Source organism: Chlamydotis macqueenii, chromosome 13 (assembly GCF_036417535.1).
Source record: "Chlamydotis macqueenii isolate bChlMac1 chromosome 13, bChlMac1.mat, whole genome shotgun sequence".
Classification (NCBI taxonomy): Eukaryota; Metazoa; Chordata; class Aves; order Otidiformes; family Otididae; genus Chlamydotis; species Chlamydotis macqueenii.
The window spans coordinates 17523711-17545996 of record NC_141568.1 but is presented as its reverse complement, the minus strand read 5'-3'; the positions used below and the strand labels follow the sequence as shown (position 1 = coordinate 17545996).

Below are 22286 nucleotides of genomic sequence, written 5' to 3'. Positions count from 1 at the left end.
ATATCACACAGCAGGAAACCTTTAGAGAAGCAATTATGCATAATTGGCTGCAGCCTACTGCGCTAATTTATCAGCAGTGAGGAGAGCAGAGAAGGTAAGGGGCTTTTAGCCACTTGTTCCATCTCCTGTTTGCCAGCTCCACTGCTGGCACCTATATCCACAGGCATTCCCAGCACTGCAGTCTCCCACGTTCCCTTTTTCCCTTTGCACATAACCAGTTGCCCTAAGGTCCTGGCAGAAGGGAGTGTTTCATCACTCTTCTTACCTTACAATGGACCCACGGGGTCACTAAAACTCCTGCTTGCTGCTGCTGTGTCATAGCAAATAACAGAGTTATGAAAGAGAATAAACCAGAAAATAACGGAGCTTTTGACAGACTCGTGCTAATCCTGCCTGAAACAAAAGTACTAAACTGAGTTATACCATTATGGCTATATGCAGTCAGTCCACAGAAAGAGAATGCAGATTGCTGAAAGAAAATTAGTGATGCTTAATATGTAAAACTAACAAAATAAGACATGTTCAGGGTTTTCCCAGACCAAAAATAAACAAGCACAGCCCAAAATGTCCCAGGCAAGCCTCAGCGAGTACTGTAAAAAAACATGTATGTGCCTTAATATGTACGTGTCAGTTAAGTATGCATAATTTTTCAAAAGATCGCAGACATGCTTGTAGAAAAAGTTCACATACCCTGTCTTCAAAACTTCTCTGGTATCCTATTGTAGCCAAACACTAAACAGATTCCAGTTTGACAGATTCTGAGGATTTCTCAAGTTCATTTGCAAGACTATACAGCTTCCAATATAAGATTACAAATATTCTGCATCAGGATGCTAGTGGTTTGCAAAGATAATCTTCTAGCCTTAATGTGATTTAAAAAATATTCTTTAATTTCCCAAACCCTAATTGCCCATTATAGATCACATCTAGAGCTGGGATCTACCACGGTGACAGCTATTTCTACAACTATAGGGGATGAACAAGCAGGAGTGTGAACTTTTAACCGACTTCGGTTAATTAAAAAAAAAGTTATCATTAGTTACATGACTTCAGAACTAGCTTCTTTAGCCTGACATTTACTTCAGGAGATCATATGCATGCACACACACATACTCCCACAATCCTATTTTCCTAAACTTTTGCCATCCTCTTCATTCCCCACCTTTCCCCAGTCTCCTCTCACTCAGGTTAATCCTTCCAGTTGGAAAAGAGCAAAATTGGAGGTTTTTTTCTTTAAAATACTCCAAATGCTCATATATAGTCGGAACGACGCCTGGATTATCGGTAGCTGGACAAACTGAGATCCACATACCCTGACTGATATTTTTGTAAAATCCCAAAGTCATACAAGACCGAAAATGTAAGCAGTGAAGCACTCTCAGGGAGAGTTGGTTCTGGAAGTCGATATTCCTGGAAATGCTCGTGTCAAGGTTTCTGAAACGGAACAGAAGGGTTACAGCCTTTTGTTTCTGATGTAATTGTTTCGCAAGATCCTTGAACAGTTATGCACAGATGTTTCTTATTAAACTCAGAGCAGCATTGTTCACTCATTATTCCAAGACACCATTTGCTAAAACCCAGCTAATAAATTCAGATAGGGGAGGATTTAGATCATAGAGTCTGTCTTGGGGCAGCATTCCTAGTTGTCAGTGTTTGTTTCTCTCCTGTTTAATTCACTGAAGTTAGTTTCAGCTCTTCTCGTTATAAAGCCACACTGCATATTTGGAAATCTTTTTAAAGCTATGGTACGGCACCAAGCTTTTCTGAAGTTAATCTCAGATCTGTACCCTAATTTTGTAGATTGATTCAACTATCACTTGTCAGAGCAGAAAGTTATCTACCTTCTACACAAATCTTACGCAGGTGTGCTGAACCTCTCCTTTGCCACAAGGGATCAAAGGATCTTGAATCTCTCTCTTTACCAAACTCCGCTGACACTACAGGAGGTTCAGGCTCATTTGCTTCTCTGATAGCCAACGTTACTGAGATGCGCACTCTGCCTGTACCTCCCTCAGACTGGTCACAGTTCTTGGAAGCTGTTGCTCGGCTGCTCTCCCAGGCAGAACCTTCCTGAAGCCACAGCTACCTCCACCTTGGGTCTGTGCCACAGGGTTTAGAAGCCTTCCAGCCTGAGGTTTCCTTACGTCACAACTGGCTGATTTTTCTGGGAAGAGTTAACAGTGCGATGCAGCTCACAGATTAGTAATGTCCAGTCTGAATCTGCTCTCAGATCAGCCTATCTTCCCTGATTTTTAAATTGCTGAGCTTACCATGATGCAGAACAAGAGTCAGGCCCTTTATTATTCCCTTAAAGCATTTGTTTTGTTTTGGGGGAAACTGAGCTAGTCTCTGTCTTTAACTTTCATTTACATCAAAGCAAAGAATTTCCTAGTTAAGATGGGGAGGAGGATTTGAAAACTTCATAAACCATTGTTGTTACCATCACATGATGTTACCTCAAGCAAAATGAAAAACTGCATTCTGACTGTGACTCAGAAAGACTGCATGCAAAGCAGAAAATGACTGACTTTCCATAAGGTTTTTGCAACTTAGCCACATTTAAACCAACAAAAAAGAAGACTATTAAAATACAGAGTTTGCCAGATCTAGAGCTGGGAGCAGCTCATGTGGTAAATGAGTCATCTAAACAACTCAGTTTAATTTTGCCTTCCAATTCTATCATTTCTTTATTAAAAAATAAAGTCTTTCTCCAATCACGATAGCCACAGTCTTAGTTAATGCACGTTTTCTAACTTACTACAGCATCCAAGACAAATACATCTGCAGGTTGCTCTTCTGAGAAGGCACAGTGTGTGTTGTAGTTACCTTTTCCCTAGAGACAGGACCACTGTGCGGCTCCTTCCTTGTCCAGGATGCAGAAGGATATAGATGAGAGCTCAGCCAGATCCAAGGTTCAGCAATCTTGTGTGTGTGAGCCAGGCCTGCAAAGCTCCAAGTCCTCTCCTTAGTGGGACTGGAACTTACTTCAATGACTTACTGGTCCATTCCCCTTCTACTGTGGCCAATTACTGATTTAAGTGGAAAAGGCAAAATGAATCATCGGTGTCACAATACCGCATCGTTAGAATGCGTCCCAGTCACCCTTCAGCCAGAAAATACTTGGGTTTTTATTACTACTTCAAAAAGTGAAGCATGCTCATAATCAACGTCTCTTCCCATCAGTGTATCAGACTAAGCAAAGGCAAAACTCCTCAAATCCTACACTGAGGCTACAACGGCTTTTGGGTCATCAAAAATGACACCAGCAAAGTTAGAATTAACCTGCCAAGCCTTCTCACAAAACAGATCCTAGAACTCTTGACTCAGTTTAATCTATATTCCTTCATACACCAGAGAGATTTCTGGTTCTCAGGGCTGAGCCATGGGGTCTTGTTTGTGTACATGGACAGACAATAAACAACCCCAGGAAGATCAATACACTACTGTCAAGAACATTAATGAAGCAGAAGACAGGTCAGCTTTGTTGGAGGAGTCATTTTTGTCCTCTTTTGCTTATCTGTCTAGTGTCTGAGCCCAGCTGTGGGGATTCTCAGAAACGAGAAGCAAAGCCTGGAGTAAAAGCCTAAAGGGTATTATCTGACTTAACTCTATCCGGTATGTCAGCATCTTAAAGAAACTGAAAATCTACACAGATAGCTGTTAGGAAAACCGGTCTGGCTTGTCTGTGGCTCTGTACAAAGTCTGCCATGCCAGCTAACATTTCTGACGCAAGGTAAGTGAATCAGCAGAGCACTAAGGAACATGAGCGACCCTCTCAGAATCCTCTTTCTAAATGTTGTCTCAAGAAGGGATATTAATTTTATGTTGTGAGGCAGGCTACAAAGGACATACACAATTCAAACCACATTCAAACAGCTTGGTAGAATTTTCGTCATTCCCAGTTCATTTATAAAGATCAATCATTCCTTTCTATACACTTGCGAGATTGTAACATCCCTTTTCTATCTTCCCAAAGCATTTTATTGTTGGTGTAAAACAGAGGTTGTAAGGGTGAACTGCAGAACACACACCGGCTGTCTAACGTCTGTCAAGCCCTTCGCACGTTACCGTTGGCACATCATGGTTCCTCATTGATACTGAGCATTGCCTATTGATGTTTTTCTCTTTCGTTCTCCCTCCAGCACTTTTTACAATGGGTGGCAACGGTGACGGGCAGCCGTGCAAATTTCCCTTCAAATTCCAAGGCCAGTCCTATGACCAGTGCACAACAGAAGGCAGGACAGATGGATACCGATGGTGTGGAACCACTGAAGACTACGACAGAGATAAGAAATATGGATTCTGTCCAGAGACTGGTATGTTGCTGGCATAACACAGCCTAATTTGTCATTGTTTTAAGTAACAAAAGTCTCTGTATCTACACCTTCACCAGAGCACACAAAAGTGGATGAGTTAGGCACTACGTCAGCATAGGTGGCCAAGGAAGGAGCTAGAACAGAAGCGATCTCTGTAAGCGATACCGTATGCCATAGCACACCAAATTTATCAGGGATACACAAATCTCACTGAACCATAGGACTACATGTCTAACACTGCAGGATAATTACAAGTAGATTACAATTTGTTAATGGCCCTGGAAGAGAAGTCTCATGTGAGGGAAAAAAGCTTAATACGCAGCACTTACACTTGAAAAAAGAAATCCTGTTTGGTATGTTAAGCTTGAGTTAATAGATCTTTTCAGCAATTCAAAAGAACTAAGTGAAATGGTTTAGCCAGGAAAATAGATTTCTGCTTTATTCACAGTTTTTATACTTTTTAACTCGCGTTTTATTACATAAAGGAACAAAAATTAATTTATAGCCTTGTATAGCTTGGCAGATGTTCAATTTCAGGATACAGACTAGAACCGTAAGTATTTAGACTGCATCAGTTAGTCCTAAAACGGCAGTTCCAGAATCTCAGGCTTTTAACAGAGCCAAGGGGAAGCCTGGCTTCCCCGTTGCACCGTGCAGCTGCAGTCAGACCTACACGCACCCTGGGTTTTGAGTCTTTTGAAAATGCCCTAACCATTTGCAACAGGGATTTGATGTACTGGTGTTTGGCTTCCTGTTACTTTTGATATCCAGGCACAACCCTTCAATTTTACCTTGCAGATGATAATAAATAAATAAATAAAAGAAAGGATCAAAATCATTGTAACTTGCTATACAGTTAGGAAGAGAAAAATCTAAAGGATAGTTCAACAAACAAAAGAATCGATATATCTAGAATCAATACATCCAAAGACCTAGGTAACACAGTCTCTGTCACTAGAACCACGAAATACACTTAGTTTAAGCTTTTTTCAGTATAAAAGGTTATTGCTTGAGATAGCTGTGATTTTTTTTTTTTTAGTTTCTAGCATATTAATTGATAATAATGAATGATGAATAAATAATAATACATAATTTCAGATACAACGAGCTTTGCCTCTGTGTTGCTCTCCCTGAAGACAGACCATAATTTGAAAAGAACTGTAATTGCCAGGTCGCAGTGTAAATTAATTTAAATGAGTTTTATATTCTTTTTATATTCTGTTTATGATACCTACTTCAAAGTGTAATTTTAAATGTAGTTACATCCTCTTCCCTCTAGAAAATATTTGTACATGCATATAGAAATGTTATTTCTTATAGATTACCACCGTATACTACATGGATGAGAACACATTTGGGGAAAGATTTACAAGTTTTTGCAAAAATACTTTTTTATTTTTTAAAATAAGTCATCCATGTTTGATATCCTTTTGTTTAGAAAATGTTTAACACTATATGCTTTTAAACTGTACCCTGTCATCAGTATAAAACAATTCCTCAAATTGACAGAACTCCTCTTCTGGACCTCTTTTTTTTTTTTTTTTTTAAACCCTTAAGCTTGTACTTCAGTGGGACACCAACTAACGAGCTGGATACTCAATAGCCCTTTAACCTTTCTGACATTAAACCTACCTTTGACCTATTTGAGACACACTTTAAAACATCACCAGGAAAGACCATCAAAATGACAACTCAGAGACGGTGGCTACACAATCCCCTTCCCCAAACACCGATAACTGCGGCTTTCGCCAAGCTGTGAACATGGGTCTGTGGTTCATTCCTGCTCCCACCAAAACTAACGGCAAGTTCATCGCAATGGCAATGCCTAGACTTTTGCCTTTTTTTTTTTTTTGTGGCAGACAATTTTCTTTTCAAATATTACTTTTAATCTTACTCCTTATGTTCTTAAGAGGACTGCAGATTTTCTGCTTGCTTTCTAGCTTTAATATGTAGTTCAGGAGAAGATGCACCAGCTTAATCTCACAAAAGGGATTCCCTGCTCACTGTGTTTTTCTGTCATTTTCCACAGCCATGTCAACAGTTGGCGGAAATTCAGAGGGAGCGCCTTGCGTATTCCCTTTCATCTTCCTTGGGAACAAATACGAGTCCTGTACGAGTGCAGGTCGCAATGACGGCAAGCTGTGGTGTGCTTCTACCAGTAGCTACGATGATGACCGCAAGTGGGGCTTTTGTCCAGATCAAGGTAACACAGTTTGTCAGAGCAACAAAAAGGTAACGGCATACTGACCACACTGAGGACATCACACTTACCGTGATTTCATTCTCATACTTATCACTCCTGTCTGGTTACAGAACTTCTCCCCAGTCCAACAGCTGAGCAAAACCCCTACATTTAAACGTTAGGCTAATGTTAGAGTTAGCCACAGAGCTCATCTGCCCAAAACATTCAGATTTTCTAAAATTACAACAATGAAGTAGCTTTCCAAAATATAAAACTTTATAAAAAACATTTTTAAAAAAACCCTTTTAAAAAAAAAAAATAAATAAAAGAAAAACTGTTTGTCTCCTCACCAATTTTTCCTTCCAAGGCTTAAACGTACAAGCACTATAGTATTTCACTGGTACATAAGAACTATACTCTGGTATTGTCCAAATTAGAAACAAATGCTAAATGTAAAAATGAAGACACTTGTGACAGATATTGACAAAGATTAAAAACCTGTTTAAAAAAGAGACAGTATTAAGTTTGTATAAAGAACATCAGTATTTAAAATTATTTTGGATAATCTTTGCCCTTATTTGTAACATGGTTAAAATGAAATAAGGCAAAAGCCTTTTTACATATTTACAAACAAGTGCTATATTCAGGTTTTTCTTTTAGGAGGAAAATGTCAAATTTCAGAGACTGCTTGAGTATAATTGATAAAATGTCATCCTATGAGAACAGACTTTTTTAACCTAACAATTTTGGTACAGCAGTACTGATTCAGGCTCTGTTCACGGAGACACAGATATAGAGACCTGCTCACCACTCGCATGCCTCTTACTGGTGAAAAATAAGATTTAAGGTCTGGATTGCAAGCTTAATTCTTCTTGCTTTAAAACAACAACAAAAAAAACCAACCTGATTTTATTTGTTACATTTTGGTTTTTTTTACAGAAGTATTAAGACTGTGGTCAAAGTCACCTGCATGTGAGACAATAGCAAATGTCAGCTACAGAAGAGGTTTTAGAATCTCTAATGAAATGTCATTTCTGGCAATATGTACAGCATGCACCATTGGAGGCTGTAAATGCTAATTATGAGGTTAATTACTGAGAGCTTTTTGATGTGTAACAAGGAAAATAAAATTATAAGACTATGAATAAGCTGTGTGGTACACGTCTATTTGGAGGCAAGCACCTGATCCTGCTGTGTTTTTCAGGATACAGTCTCTTCCTGGTCGCTGCTCACGAATTCGGCCATGCTATGGGATTAGAGCACTCCGAGGATCCAGGAGCTCTTATGGCCCCAATCTACACCTACACCAAGAACTTTCGACTTTCTCAGGATGACATTAAAGGGATCCAGGAGCTATATGGTAAAGTCTTCCCTCACCAACAGTATTCATCGGGAAAGCATGCAGCACAGGTTGAAATTTGGGACTCAGAACTTGCAGTAAATTACATACTGTACGATACCACAAATGCCAGAAACAGCCTCTGTTCCTTTCCATGCTTTTTTCTTGGTATTGCCAGGGCTCCTACTTCAAACAAATACAATAATTTAAGGACAAGAACTCACTAAATTTACTGAACTAACTGGAGCACCAAAACTCCCCTGACAACCAAACCTTTTGATTAAAATTTCTAATACCTTTACTGGGACAATGAAATATCATGCTTTTCTCTAGCTTTAATACCTGATGGGGCGTTTTGGGGTGTTTTTGTCTGCATCAGTCTGAGCTTCCCAGATTGCAACTTCCTGTAAGAGGGGAAGGACTTTGGTTCCTATCCCAGCTGGGAAACAGTTCACATTGCCTTCCCACAACAATTCCAGCCGTACCATTACAATAACATTTCCAGAGAGCACATGGGAGTTGATACTTCCATGTAAATGCATTTGGCAAGCTCCTTGAGAAAAAGTGGGTTTAAGTATTTTTACGTCAGTACATCTTTAAAATTTATTATTTTCTCCACAGACACTCTTAGTAAAATGCATAGGAATTATTACAATTAAAGTTCCTTCTATTTATATATTTTCCGTCTTGTAGAGGGACAAGTATACTACAGTCAATTAAGCAACTGAGGAAAACTATACCATTTCTCTTTCTGTGCTTTTCACTTTTCTACTGAGACACCTTCCTAATTGTGACTGTAGTCTACAGTATTCAACACCTTCGAAATGATAATAAGAATAAACCAAAATTATTACCAGGAGATACTTTTTGATAAAAAATCTGATTTGAATCTTCATTTTTTCCCTGTTCTTAGCTGCTTTAATTAAGACTGGGAATTGAGACACAGGCAAGGTTAAGTGAATTTTCTATGCTTGCATGGCGTAGCTTTCATAGAGTTCAGAATTTAACCCAGTTCTCTCAAGGTACACTTCAAAACCTGAGATAGAACTACCTTTCTTGACTTTTCATAACTCATATAATCCTTTACAAACTGCTTTCTATGCAAAACAAGTATTCAACAAAACCTTCCATTCATCTTACCTCAGATCAGCTACACTCACTTTGTTTCATACAGTAAATGAACCTGACGCCCAAGGAAAAAAGGCAGATGTCTCATAAGGTAATACAGCAGCAGCCAAAGGATAAAGCAAAATAAACTAAACCAGATGGCAAAGTGCATGTTCTGAAGAGCACATTTTGATTATTGATGAGGGCAGAAAGATCATACAAATGGCTCAAAATGCATCTTTGGACCTTGCAAAATATTGGCACTTCTAGAAAGAAGAGACATCCACTTTGACATCTCTCTCAGCGGAGTTGCGGATAATTCTGAATAGAAGGACTTTGAAAAGCATTTATCTTCTTTTTAGAAGCCAGTAAAATAAAAACTGTAATGTTAACATTTGAACCAGGTGTAGTCACTTCTGAATATTTCTAAGTTAAATAGGCAGCGCAGCATGGACAGACACACACGGGCACAGCGTCTCGAATGAGGCACACAGCAGATTAGGCAGGACTGGAAGCTAAGGCCTTCTCAGCTGTACTCGACCACCCTCCTTCGGAAAATATTTTATTCTAAGTTTTTTCCCCCTTCAAGCACTGCTTCCAAATTACTCCCCTGCTATGAATTATGTTCATGTTCCCTGTGTTACCCATGCAGCACTGTATTTCAGTGTAACAGAATATCTCTCTTCACCATTACAGAAGTATCGACCGATGTCGAACCCGGGCCAGGGCCAGGACCAGGGCCAGGCCCACGTCCAACCCTTGGACCCGTCACTCCAGAGCTCTGTAAGCACGACATTGTATTTGATGGAGTTGCACAAATTAGAGGAGAAACGTTTTTCTTCAAAGACAGGTAAGTGAGATAAATTGCTTACCAATGGGGCCTCCAGTGGAGGAATCTGTCAGACCTATTCATCACAATCCAGAAATTTATTATCAGGCACAAAGCACAATCTCTGCTCTTTCTTCTGTGTGTTCAGAGAGCAAAGCATCTTAATCAACTCCTAAGGGAAACAGATGGCAAATTCTGGTTTTATGGTTAAATAATATCACCTTCTTTGCCACCGCAGTACACTGCTGGCTTGTGGTCAATTTGGTTTCCACCAGGACCCCTAGGTCCTTTTTCACAAAGCTGCTTGCCAGTCGGTTGGTCCCTTCTATGTACTGGTGTTTGCGGTTGTTCCTCCTCAGGTGCAGGACTTTGAACTGGGATTTGCTGAACTGTGTGAGGTTCCTGTCATCTCATTTCTCTAGGGGCAAAGGCTCCTCTGGATGGCAGCACAACCCTCTGGTGCATCAGCCATTCCTCCCAGTTTTGAGTAATCAGCAAACTTGCTGAGGGTGCACTCTGCCCCATCATCCACATCACTACTACAAATTCACCTTTTCTTAGAGCTACTCTCAAATTTCTTTTGGAATTTTCAACTTCAGCCATTATTGTAGGCAGTTTTGAGGTGGTTTTTAATTTCTGCTTTCTGCCCTGCACTGAGATTGCGCATGCCGAGATGCTATGACAACGACTGGGCTGGTGGTAGTTCTAGCCAAAATCAGAACAAGGAAATGCCAGAAACTTCCCCCCAAAAAAGCCTATTCTCATATTTTCTGTCCAATTTTACAAATTAAAGTGGCAAAATTAACCCTAGTGCCAACTCTGCTGGCTTCTGCAGAGTCACATGAGAGTTGCTCAAAAGGTTGAAGTAGCTGGGAGAGGTATCCAAACTCCTAAATCAGATATAACCCCCAAAATCTGTAGAGATTTACCCATCTGTAATGTTAATCACAAAATTAGCAATGGAAGACATGCATTACTGAGCCTACTGCCTGCCAAAGAAGGATTCATTCCTTATAAAATATTTCCGAATGCCTTTTGCAACAAAACCTACAAAGTGTAATTCAGCAATGGAAATCCCATCCCTTTCAGTGGAACAGAGCTCCAGAGGCACTGTCCTTCCTGATTTCATTCCACCGAGACTGTACTCTAAGGCAAAGCTTCAAATCTGATTGCAGGAAAATTTCCAATCTCAGTTTCTAAAAACATCCTCCAAATAAGTAGTTCATTCAAAGTTAGTGGCAATAATCTCAAATGCCTCTTCCACCATGGAGACGCTGTTTTCACAAATCTTCAGCTTGAGCATAACTTCCATTATGGTGGCCTGGTCTGAAGAGGATCTGTTTCTTTCCCATGTTCATAAGGATACAATCATGGAAATCTGTCAGCAAAATCTTGTGATTAAACCCTGAGTGGTTTAACCCAGGCTGAGTCCAAAATCAGTAAATAACAGTGTTATGTGACTCACGGCTGCTGTAATAACCCATCACGGACACCGGTGACTGGGACTGGTGACTGGTGAATGTATGCGTGCCCGGCCTCCAAGGCAGAAGGCACTGAGGGCATTCTTGATGCAAGAGCAGAGACGTTCCTGACCAACTGAGGTGGCCGCACAGCTGCAGCTCCCACTGCCTTTGCCAGGGCCTGTATTATCCAGCTGCTCAGCAACGAAGAGCATCTCCTAAGGAGTACAGGACTTGGCAGCACCATGGTAAGAGACACTAAAGCTCCTTTTTCCCTGCCATAAATCAATGCCCAATTTGAAATAATTTATCCTCGGTTACGCTGAACAGTCTCCCAAAGCTGTTGAAGATCCGGGCCCACATACATTCACTGCGTGTGCCCAGATCAAACACTGTCTCCTATGTGGGCCTTGGTTTCCAGCCACACCTCCACCTTGCTTCTGCTTTTGTAACTGGTAATCATGTAAGGCTTGATTCACCACGGAACAAATTTAAATATACTTAAATCAGCAAAGCAACTCAGTATTCTCTATAATCCGAACAAAACAGAAACATTCTGCATTCAGCTACAGCTGGTCACAGAACTATGCAAATACCAAAGCAATCTGCTCAAACTGACTCATGCTTTATCTAACATGCGGCAAGAGCAGACAATTGTTGAATTGTTTTGCTCTGGAACGGCTTTGCCTGTCAGTCTTGCAGCTTTCCAAATATCAGACAAGCAGCATTATGACTCACTTCTGGAATTCAAAAAAACAAATGTCTATCATGTGTCGTGTGACTTTTGTGATTCATGAAAATGACCATAGCATCCAACTGTCATATTACACTGGCATAAGGAGTAAACAGCAAAAATGAGTGCAGATCAGATTAATTCTTTCAAAAAAGTGTTTTTCCCCTCCCCACTCAAATCACATCTTAAACCAAGGAAATAAAAAGGAATTACTGGAGGTGCTGTTGGCCATACAGAACAGTTGGGCCTGTCCACTGGGCACAGAATCCTCCAAGCACCCAGAGAGCCTGAGTACAACATTCACACAGATGTTTTTGTTCTAAAAGTGAAAAGAAATTTAAACTTCTGAAGTTTCTCAAGATATTAAAAAAGACCCACTGATTTGGTTCCTTTACATAAACAATGTAATAATAATGACAAATCTTGATTATGTTAAAATATAACGTAAAACACTTACTGTAACAAAGTATTAAATCTGTCTATAAATGTAATATTAAAATTTAACCTGAATGAATTATAACTTTTTAACATGTTCAAAGTGAAATGAGAATGCCAAATAATTAATTTCACCATTTCCTCAATAAAATGAGTAGAAAAAATACCTCCTACCCGATTCAAAAACAAAAGAAAATTCAGCTTTGACAAAGTTTTCCTTTCCACAAGAAAACCTCATCATTTTAACAAGTCCCTTGAAATGTGTGGTTTAATTAAAACCCAGTGTTCAAGTCTCTGTTGGCTCTGGAAAATTTGGTTTTCATGTAGATAGCAATTATTAATGCTGACTCAACCATAAATCAGATCCAAATTTGACTGAGAATTCTGTAACTTGGATTTTTAAAGGAACTACTTTTATGAATGCAGTGTTAGAAAGATTTGTTATATGGATTTCCATTTCATATCATATTAGATCTGCTTTTCTGTCTAAAAAGAGATGTGTGAAACAAATACTATTACCTTTTACAGCATTTCATATGTGTTTAAACATTGGCAAGAGCAAGAGCAATTAGCTAAACACCTTATTCCTTGCCTCTTTTGTAAAATGAAAATTATGACGACTTATGCTCAGAGACATTTTTGTACATGTTAAAGATACATCTATGAGAGTAAGTTATTATATTACTATCTTAATTATTAGTATCATATCTCAGGTTAAATAAATACGTATTTTTAATTAAGAGACAAAAAGCAATGCACTTGCCAGTTGTACTCTTCCACTTGTACTCAAGCACTACAGATTATCATAATTCAGGATGCAGCAACTCATCATACTTGCCAATGCATTTCAAAATGTTTTGTTTATCCTTGCAAGCTCTGTCTGCAGTCAAACTTCCATTGATAAAAATACAGCCATTTATTAAATGAATTTATGACTGCTCCTCCAAGTTTTAGGCAAAACCAAAATTCCGTTTCAGATCTTGGGTTTCACGAAGGTGTAATTACTCTAGGTGGGAATGGTAACGACTGTTTATACTCTGCAAAAAATAAGATGCCAGTAGCACCTACGGCTTCAGCAACATAATAACGGTAAAGGCTGTTTGACCTGAGAATTTAATAGCTATAGCTTGGTGCAAGAGCGGTTCCACCAGCCTGCTGATTCTTCATTTTAAGACCATGGCAAAACTTTTGTTCTATTGGGGAAAAAAAAGTTGTTCCTTCTATGGAGGAGGAAATAGCAGTGCAGTTTTTAATACCAAAAGCCCTCAGCACAAAGCTCTGCCATTTAAAGATAATTACAGCTTTTCAAAGCTTAAATCAAATCCTGACCCTACTTATACATAAAATAGCCAATAAATTACCCTTTGCATTTCTCTAATGAACACTTTTAGTGCTGGCAGTTTCTTTTACAGCCAAGCTCACTTCCAAGCAGTTTGATATAACTTTTAGTCACTACAATAGTAACTGCAAGAGCAATTCATGGCATACAGATATCTGCTTTTGTCAAGCGCTCATCCATGTGCTCCGCACGCCAGAGCAGGAGAGCTCCAACAGTTTAAATGCCTTGTAAATGAGTTTGTTGGTATACTTGAAGCAGAGAACATATTTTGCCCTGATGCAAAAAGCAACAGGAACTCCAAAGCAGCGAGTGCAACCAGAGCAAGCAGTTTCACCTGCAGTCCCGCACGCAGCTTACTCTGCAACTGTTTTAGCCACGTGCTTCTAAATGGATGATTTGGCTTTTCAGTCACTGTAGGAAAACAGTTACAAGTTGGCATTGCTGCTAATGTGTGTGTGTGTGTGTACCCACACTTATGTGGCCTTTGCCAGAAATGATGGGAAACAGATGTGCTGGTGAATTCGTTCATTGTAAATCTTGTACAATTTTCTGTTCTGCACAGATTCATGTGGAGGACTGTAAACCCCCGAGGAAAACCCACAGGTCCTCTTCTTGTTGCTACATTCTGGCCTGATCTGCCAGAGAAAATTGATGCTGTCTATGAAGCCCCTCAGGACGAGAAGGCTGTATTTTTTTCAGGTATTGGTTTTAAGTTTTACAATGTAAGTAACCATTTGCATCACCGTTGCATCCGAGCTCAGTTTCCTCTGAGCTGTGACAGGGCCAAGGAACAGCCAGCCGTAGAGCCAGTATAGCCAGAGGGTAGGGGTGACAGATCTCAAACATCCCATGCTGAGAATTTTAGGATAAAGGCTGGATCTGAAAGGCGTTGAACAGCGTTCAGCCTCCATTACAACAAAGGGGAGCTATAAGCACCTGGAAAGATACATTCATCAATACGCAAAACTAAACAAGAATCATTATTTAAAACAAAAAGCAACAACAGTGGAACCTTTGTTTCATCAGTCACTGACCTGTTTTTCTTTTGTTTCCTCTCATCTTACACTATTGTCTCTGTACAAGATTAGACCTTTTTTTTTCCCCATGCCTTTCCTTGTCTCCTTCTCCTTTGCCAAAAACTGACTTCCACATACCTGCCTTGGTGGTACCTCTATCACCCGGCAGGGGATACAGGCAGCCGTGCCTGCTGCCTCCACAGGAGAGGAGGATATGGGAAGCGCTCCTCCATCCGCCGTAACGCACACATATGGTTCGGCCATACTGGCCAAATTAGTGGAGCTGGGAGGCTGTTTTCAACATGAAAAACTGAGCCAGCAAAAAATGGGCTCTGGTATCTACTAAAAACATGACTAAACATCTCCAGTCATGTGAAAACCATATGGCCAACGCTGCTGTACATTTTCTGTACAGGAGGGAAAAAAGTAATGATAATCTATTCCACATGTCTCAAAAGCCATTTGCTTTAGTTTGCATAGAGAAAAAAAAATTTAAAAAAAAAAGTTTTATTTCAGCCAAGCCAAAACACTTTAAATATTGCATATACTATATATAAAGCTATTACATCTACATCTCTCTCTCCCTTCATAATTTTCAGGAAAATGTAACTAATCTGCTTTTTAAAAAAAAAAGAAAAATAAGAACTATCAAACAAAGATTGGTTTGAAAGTTACCTGTAACCCAACTATCTTAAAATACTTACTACTGAGATCCAACCTTTGCTCCTGAACAGCGGAATAGTAACTTCTCAGGAAGAACTAAACTTTCCACTTTTCTCATATTAATACTTTATTTACTTTATTTCCCACTAGCAAAGAATCAAAGAAACGTCCTTTCATGAATGATTCTTTCCATGGCTAGCAGTGAATCCAGTGAGGGTATTTACTAAGTAAATTATAATTCCATATAAAGAGCACAGAATACTAATACATCTTCCACTAGTACATATCTGGAGAGACATTAGAAAATCTTGTATGACAGAAGACAACAGAAACAGGAACTCTGGGCAAAAACTTCCTGTTAATTGCTCAATAAAATCACTCCACAAAACAAATGGAATGTGAGCATGAGCTTCAGCTCACTGACCTTCAAGTGCCCATGTCTCATTTCAGACCATCTTCATCATCCAAAAAATTACCAACATTAATTATTTGTTTTAACATAACCCCAAGTGTATTAATAGAGTGTCTTCCTCAAAGATGAGACAACTAAGAAGGGAGGAAGGAAGAGCATGCTGAGGTGATGTCTTTTGCAGAGAGGCAAACAACACTTAAGAGGCAAAACCAGAAATCGTAATCACAGTAGACCTGCACTCTAACCTAGAACTTCACAAATGGTAAAATACTACAAAGACTAGTAGTACAGTTAGTGCAATAAAACGTCATGTAATAGAGGATGAAAGAAGAAATACTGCTCTGTATCTGATTAATAAACAGTGTTTGTTCACTTTGTTTTCTTCCCTACTTAGGAAATGAGTACTGGGTTTACTCAGCCAGTAACTTGGATAGGGGCTATCCAAAGAAACTCAGCAACCTGGGACTACCCCCTGATGTGCAACGCGTTGATGCAGCTTTCAACTGGGGCAGAAACAAGAGGACATACATTTTTGCTGGAGACAGATACTGGAAGTAAGATGCATGGAAGTGGTGGTGGTGGTTTGCTGTTAGCCAAGCTGTGTCTCTAGGACTGAACGCACGCTGAGGAGGCAGGAACCAAACGGGTTTCGTCCTTTGAGAATACAAAATTCATGCTGACAGCAGTGGTGAGTGAGGATGCTGAACCATGGCTAGGAAAGCACTTCAGTACAGCGGCACAAAAGTAGCATGTATTTGAGAAAACAGCTTGTGAGGGAAGAGGATATCTGGGAGTCTCTGTCAGGCTGCTCACCACTAACAACCCATCCCTCAATCCCTATGTACCAGCAACCGCCCCACGGCGGTCTCAGGCTCTTAAGAGGGGCAAGCTGTCCCTACTGTCAGATCACAACTGCTGGGAGAAAACTCTAAAAGAATTCCTTAAAAATGGGCCAATCTCCAGTCAGTTGAAGCCAAAGACTGACCAGATTGCGTTTGAAGTTTGTTCACTAAAGCATCAGGTTTGGCGGCACTGGATGTAAAAGAATCAGCAGTGACTAGCACAGCACGCTGGGGATGACTGCAAATCCTTTCAGGAGCTGATGTACCAGCCACTAACACATTTGCTCTACTAATAGAGTTGGCACTGAGGAGATCTGAACAAACCACAAGAAATGTATCTGTTGGTGCTTTGGGAAAAATCTTAGCTTCAATTCATTTTGACAGGCTCTACAATCATTTTCATGTTTCCAGTATGTGCTCAGGGAAGGTTTTGTTGCAGAGAACACCAAAAATATGGTATTCCACAAATGTGTGTAACTGTATTTGCACTAAAGCTCTGTTCGAAAGACTGTGTGAGAAGCAAAACAAGATGCAACATAAGCAACCAACCTCAGGTGACCTGCTACCACGCCCTGTCCAGGAAAGATCTTGGACTGTTAGATTAGGAAGGAATGTCTTTAAAATATCTCAAGGCTACTACTGTGGTAGAAATAAATATCCCACATTGCACCTGATGCACCTGATCACTCCTGCTTTCACCATCAGAGGTCTCTTCCAGGAACAGGACTTGAAGTCAGGAATGCAGACACTAAGCAACAGGGTGAAAGTTGAATCATTTATTAACTGACAATTTAGAGGAAAGTTAAACATCAGAAACACCCACCGGAAATTGAAAAGATTCTCCAAGCTATAAGGCTCTCTTCTGAGGGATGCTCTATATAAAATATCAAAGGAGGTGTCAGTATAATTGAGTCTATTTTATGTGAACATTAAGTTCATGTTATGATCAAACCGGATGAGTGTCTTTTTAATATCCTAATGGCTATGGATTACTGTAAAGTAAATAAAATACCCTTTCACAATTACACTTGATCATAACTTTCTTTCAATTGCTTTGAGGACAGTATTCTTCTCCATTATCAGGAAAAAAAAAAAAAAAAGAACTTAAAAGCGAAAGAATGTTATTCATTTTTTTAATGTCATATTGTAGAGACCATCTTAAACATTTGCAAGTTCTAATACAGCCATCTGAAATACTTCAAGATTCCTACCCAAACCTATAGATGATGAGTTAGCCGCTTGTCTCCTCTGTACTAACGATTGTTGTAGCTGTACTCCAGGGCCTTAAAGTAATTCATCACTCTAATCAGAGTCAGTATTTCTGTCAAAGTACCTTATCAACTGCAGTCACTGCAGAATGCATAATTTATTGTTAAGGAATCAGAATAAGCTTAACTGATTTCCATCTGTGTAAAGAAGAAAGCAAGCAGTTGACAAACATTTCAGACAAAAATGCATTGGAAGCCTGGTTCAAACTATATCCCATGTCACTGCTCCTCAGGATATCTCCACTCCTGTCAGCACTGACTCCCATGTATAAATCAGAAAAATGGCTAAAACAGGCCACAGCCTTGCTCCTCCCATCTTCGCTCCCAAGTGCCTTGCGTCCCAGGGACATTTATTCCCTATAAGTGGAAAGGGAGATCCTGGATTAATTGTTCACGGGAGCGTAAAACTGGCTTTGCTCAAATCTATCTTTGCATACTACAGCGGCAAGCACACAGAGGAAAGGAGACAACTGATCATCTGCAGATGTGGGCACAGATTCACCCACTTCTGAAGGACACGGCAAACTAGATCCCACTGCCACGATGTCGGATGGATTTACACCACCTGAGTTTCTCCTCTTTAAAGCACAGACTGCGAAACCCAATGTGGTTTAGGGGGATTTTTTTTTCGCCCAAACAAAAGCATATATTTTTAACTTGGTATTCATCCGTTCATCATCACTGAGAGAGAGGACTGTCTGAAAATAATAGGGTTTTAAAATGAAATCTTAGGGAAAGTAATTAGTAATTTAATAGCAACCCAACAGCTACATGGACTACAAGCATATTTCAAGCAGGATTTTTAAAAGATAGCCATTTCACATTAAAATCTGCTATCTTCATATGTTGGCTGCTGCCTGAAAATAAGTTATCTCTCCTAGAATTATGTTTGGAATTTTAAAGCCACATTTCTGAAAAGTGTTTTCCTTAGCAAGTGTATTTTCAATTCAGCAAGAATTGCATTTCCAAAACGAAAGATGTAACATTTCACAGGGTTTTAAAGGAGTTGGGGAATAATTATAATGAAATAGAAACAATGTTACAATCTCTGTTATTGCATTTCTCTTTGATTGTTTTATATAGTCATATTTGCTGAGGACTCACTGAAAAATTATGTTAAATTTTACCATTAAATATAGATTTATAATGCTGGGATATAATTTTCTTCAGGTACAATGAAGAAAAGAAGAAAATGGAGCTTACATCCCCTAAATTCATCGCTGACTCTTGGAATGGAGTTCCAGATAACCTGGATGCTGTCGTGGGTCTTGGTGACACTGGTAAGCTGTGATTCTGATCTAAGCACTAACAAGCTCTCTTATTTGTCCGCTGTGAGACTTATGGCAGATTTTAATTTCTTATGGTCCGTGAGTAGGAGCCAAATTCCCATTCAGCTTTGCAAACTAGTGGTGCATACAAACTTTTTTGGCCTTTTTATTTTCCCATTAAGGAACAGTTGAGAAATATTGTAATACTCACAGTTTAAACTTTTAGAAGTGAAATATTTAGTATTTAGGGAATACGACCTCTGCTGAATATTTTTATCCAAGCTAATAATAATAATAATAATAATAATAATAATAATAATAATAATAATAATAATAATAATAATAATTTCCCTTTTCATGACGCTCATTTAATTTCAATCTGCTACTGCTCTTTATCATTTACTTCCATGGTGCCCAACACTTTGCAAAGCTTAACAAGGCAAGCAGCAGCCTTTATTAGCATCTTATCCCTTTTCTTCCTTGCTTTTTTTTAAAAAAAAAGGCTATATACTATCTTGTTTAAGTGTCTTGAAGCATCTTATTGCTTTCCATCACTATGTTGTACAGGTCTAGAAACCTGCTATACACGTCATGATATGAAGGGAAGTAATCCGTGACGCAGTCACTTATGTTAAGATGCCTCTGGGTTCATGTCAGTTTTCCAATTTGGGCATGGGAAAATTAGCTCTGTGGAGAATTCTCTTTCTAGTGTAGTTTGAGACGGAGACTAAAGCAACTCCTGCCACCCAACGCCTGATGCACAGGATGTCCTAACACCAGAAGGCACGACCGGGCCAGTCCGTATGGCTTGGAAATTTCCCAACTTCTTGACAGCTCCGCAGGTTCCTCAGTACCAGCATGCAGTCACAGCATCATTTCAGCATCACCCTGCTCTAGCACAGCCAGAACTTGAGCGTGATTATCTCCTTGATCACAGGCACAAATGGGTTGTATTTTGCCCTTTTTTTTTAACCTCCTATCAACTGCCTAGCCCATGATTTTAAGTGGCCTCATATTTTGCACAGATATGCATAAACGTCTGGAAGCACCACTGATATCACATGAGTCTCTACTTGATTACATTTTCAACATCTATTTTGCCAGCAAATATTTCTTCCCAGAAAATACTGGCTCACTAATGGTAACCTGACTTAAGGCTCCATTTAACAAGACCTCTCTTCTTGAGGACGGGAATTTTTATGTATTTTTAAAATAAATCCTTTTTACTGCATATAAATATTTCAGGAATGAAGTCTTCCAGTTCATTAAGCTTCATAAAATCAAACAGACAAAAAAAAGCTTTGATCAAGATTTACGTGCTCCATAATCTGAGTATGCTTTTTTATTTACCTTCACAGGATACACCTACTTTTTCAAAGATCAGTACTATCTACAAATGGAAGACAAAAGTTTGAAGATTGTTAAAATTGGCAAGATAAATTCTGACTGGTTGGGTTGCTGAACTGTATGAGACATTAATAACCAAATATTTACTTTTTTGTTATATGCCTTATGTGTAATTAGAAATAGATCTGAATGCTAATTACTGGACCAGTCTGGTACTGGCACCACAACATTAAGTACCAGTACTGTACACATCAGATAATTTAAGAGTGTTTGCCTCCTCAGTATACAGAAGATGTTTACGTATATATTCTGGTACAATTTTTCAGTTTTCATGCTCGTCATAGTAATGCTAGTAACAGAACATCCTTCATTCTTTATTCCTCTGGTGCTTAAAGAAAGCATTGAAACCGTTGGGATTGGATCACGCCCCTGTCTTATATACATCCCAAATAGGCTCAAGTGAGATGTACCAGCAGTGCACTTTGATTTTTATTTTTTTTAAATACAACTCTGTTATAAATAGATGGTTTGTCTTGATGTTTTCCACCCTTTTGCGAGTTTGATCATTACTTCCATTTATTTACATAATAATACAGAAAGACTGTCAAAGGCACAGGTTGCCTCAGGATTTGATTTGTGTTGATGCATGATGGAATCATGGCAAGAAACTGTGTTAAAGTATTGTTTTAAAGTACTTTTTATTTTAATACCTTAGTTAAAGTTAGCAATTTGCTTCATGCACTTTGTTACTGCTATATAACTTGTTTATATGGACGGAATGACTCAGATTTTTGAAGTCAATGTATTATACATAAAAACCAAGTATTATTGTTTAACTTGTTTTATTTTTCTGCTCTTTATAATGTCGGGGTTTTGTTCGGTTAGGTTTTTTGCTTATGCATCCGGCAACAGAAAATGTTCTTTTCACAATCTGATGGAATGTTTCTCATTAAAAAAAATAAACCATAAAAGAATGTCCCACACATGAAGTGCCAATGATACAAATAAAATCAAATTACACTGTCAACACTTCTCACGGCCAGACTTCCTTCTATCATTTGAAATTAGAAATTCAGTAGCATGTTTACAGTGAAATATCTGTCAAATATATAACTGCATACTGGATTTATTTAGAAACGTAGGTTACTTTCTCTGTTAGTTCTGAGATGTAACTGCAGCAATGAACATTAAAGAGATGAGATGGTCCCACGCCTCAGCAAAGGCCACTGCCTTCTCAGAGCAGTTTACATGCCTGTCGGTTATCCACGCTCTCTCTCGTTCCTGGCAGGCTACATCACCACAAGCAAGGCAGGGAGAGTCAGCACAGACACAGTGCTATGCGTGCCCTAGAGGGAATGTAAACTTGAGAAACAGAGGCTTAAAACCTTACTCCTGCCCATGAGATCCGACACCATTTGGCCAAGGATGTTATCCAGCTTCATGAAAATGAAACACTTTGCGAGACTCTATGAACGGCATCATGCAAGTGGCCAACCCAGATCCTTCTCAACACATTTCTCACACTGCATCCATGATTCATAGAACTTGCTAGCAACCAACCAACCCTGTGAATCAATGATCAGTTGGTTTCTCCCTATGTCTCCTACAAGTTTATGTTTACACTCAGTGCTTTCCTGTTCTAAGTAGAGGTTTTTACTATGGTATTCTGAAAAGATACCACTTCTAAAATACCTGCATTTGCCAAATCCATTGCACCTTTCCATTGCACA

At 39.2% G+C, this 22286-nt stretch overlaps 1 protein-coding gene across 1 annotated transcript in view; it reads left to right on the top strand.

The window, feature by feature from the left end:
- MMP2 (matrix metallopeptidase 2) overlaps window positions 1–21583 on the top strand; it is a 33201-nt gene extending 11618 nt beyond the window's left edge. Inside the window, exons 6-13 of the mRNA XM_086758246.1 lie at window positions 4143–4316; window positions 6346–6519; window positions 7703–7858; window positions 9641–9794; window positions 14303–14439; window positions 16226–16385; window positions 19112–19221; window positions 20568–21583. Coding sequence (XP_086614372.1) covers window positions 4143–4316; window positions 6346–6519; window positions 7703–7858; window positions 9641–9794; window positions 14303–14439; window positions 16226–16385; window positions 19112–19221; window positions 20568–20671 — 1169 coding nt within the window. The 3' untranslated portion in view covers window positions 20672–21583. The remainder of the gene's footprint in view (window positions 1–4142; window positions 4317–6345; window positions 6520–7702; window positions 7859–9640; window positions 9795–14302; window positions 14440–16225; window positions 16386–19111; window positions 19222–20567) is intronic.
- The last annotated feature ends 703 nt before the right edge of the window (window positions 21584–22286 follow it).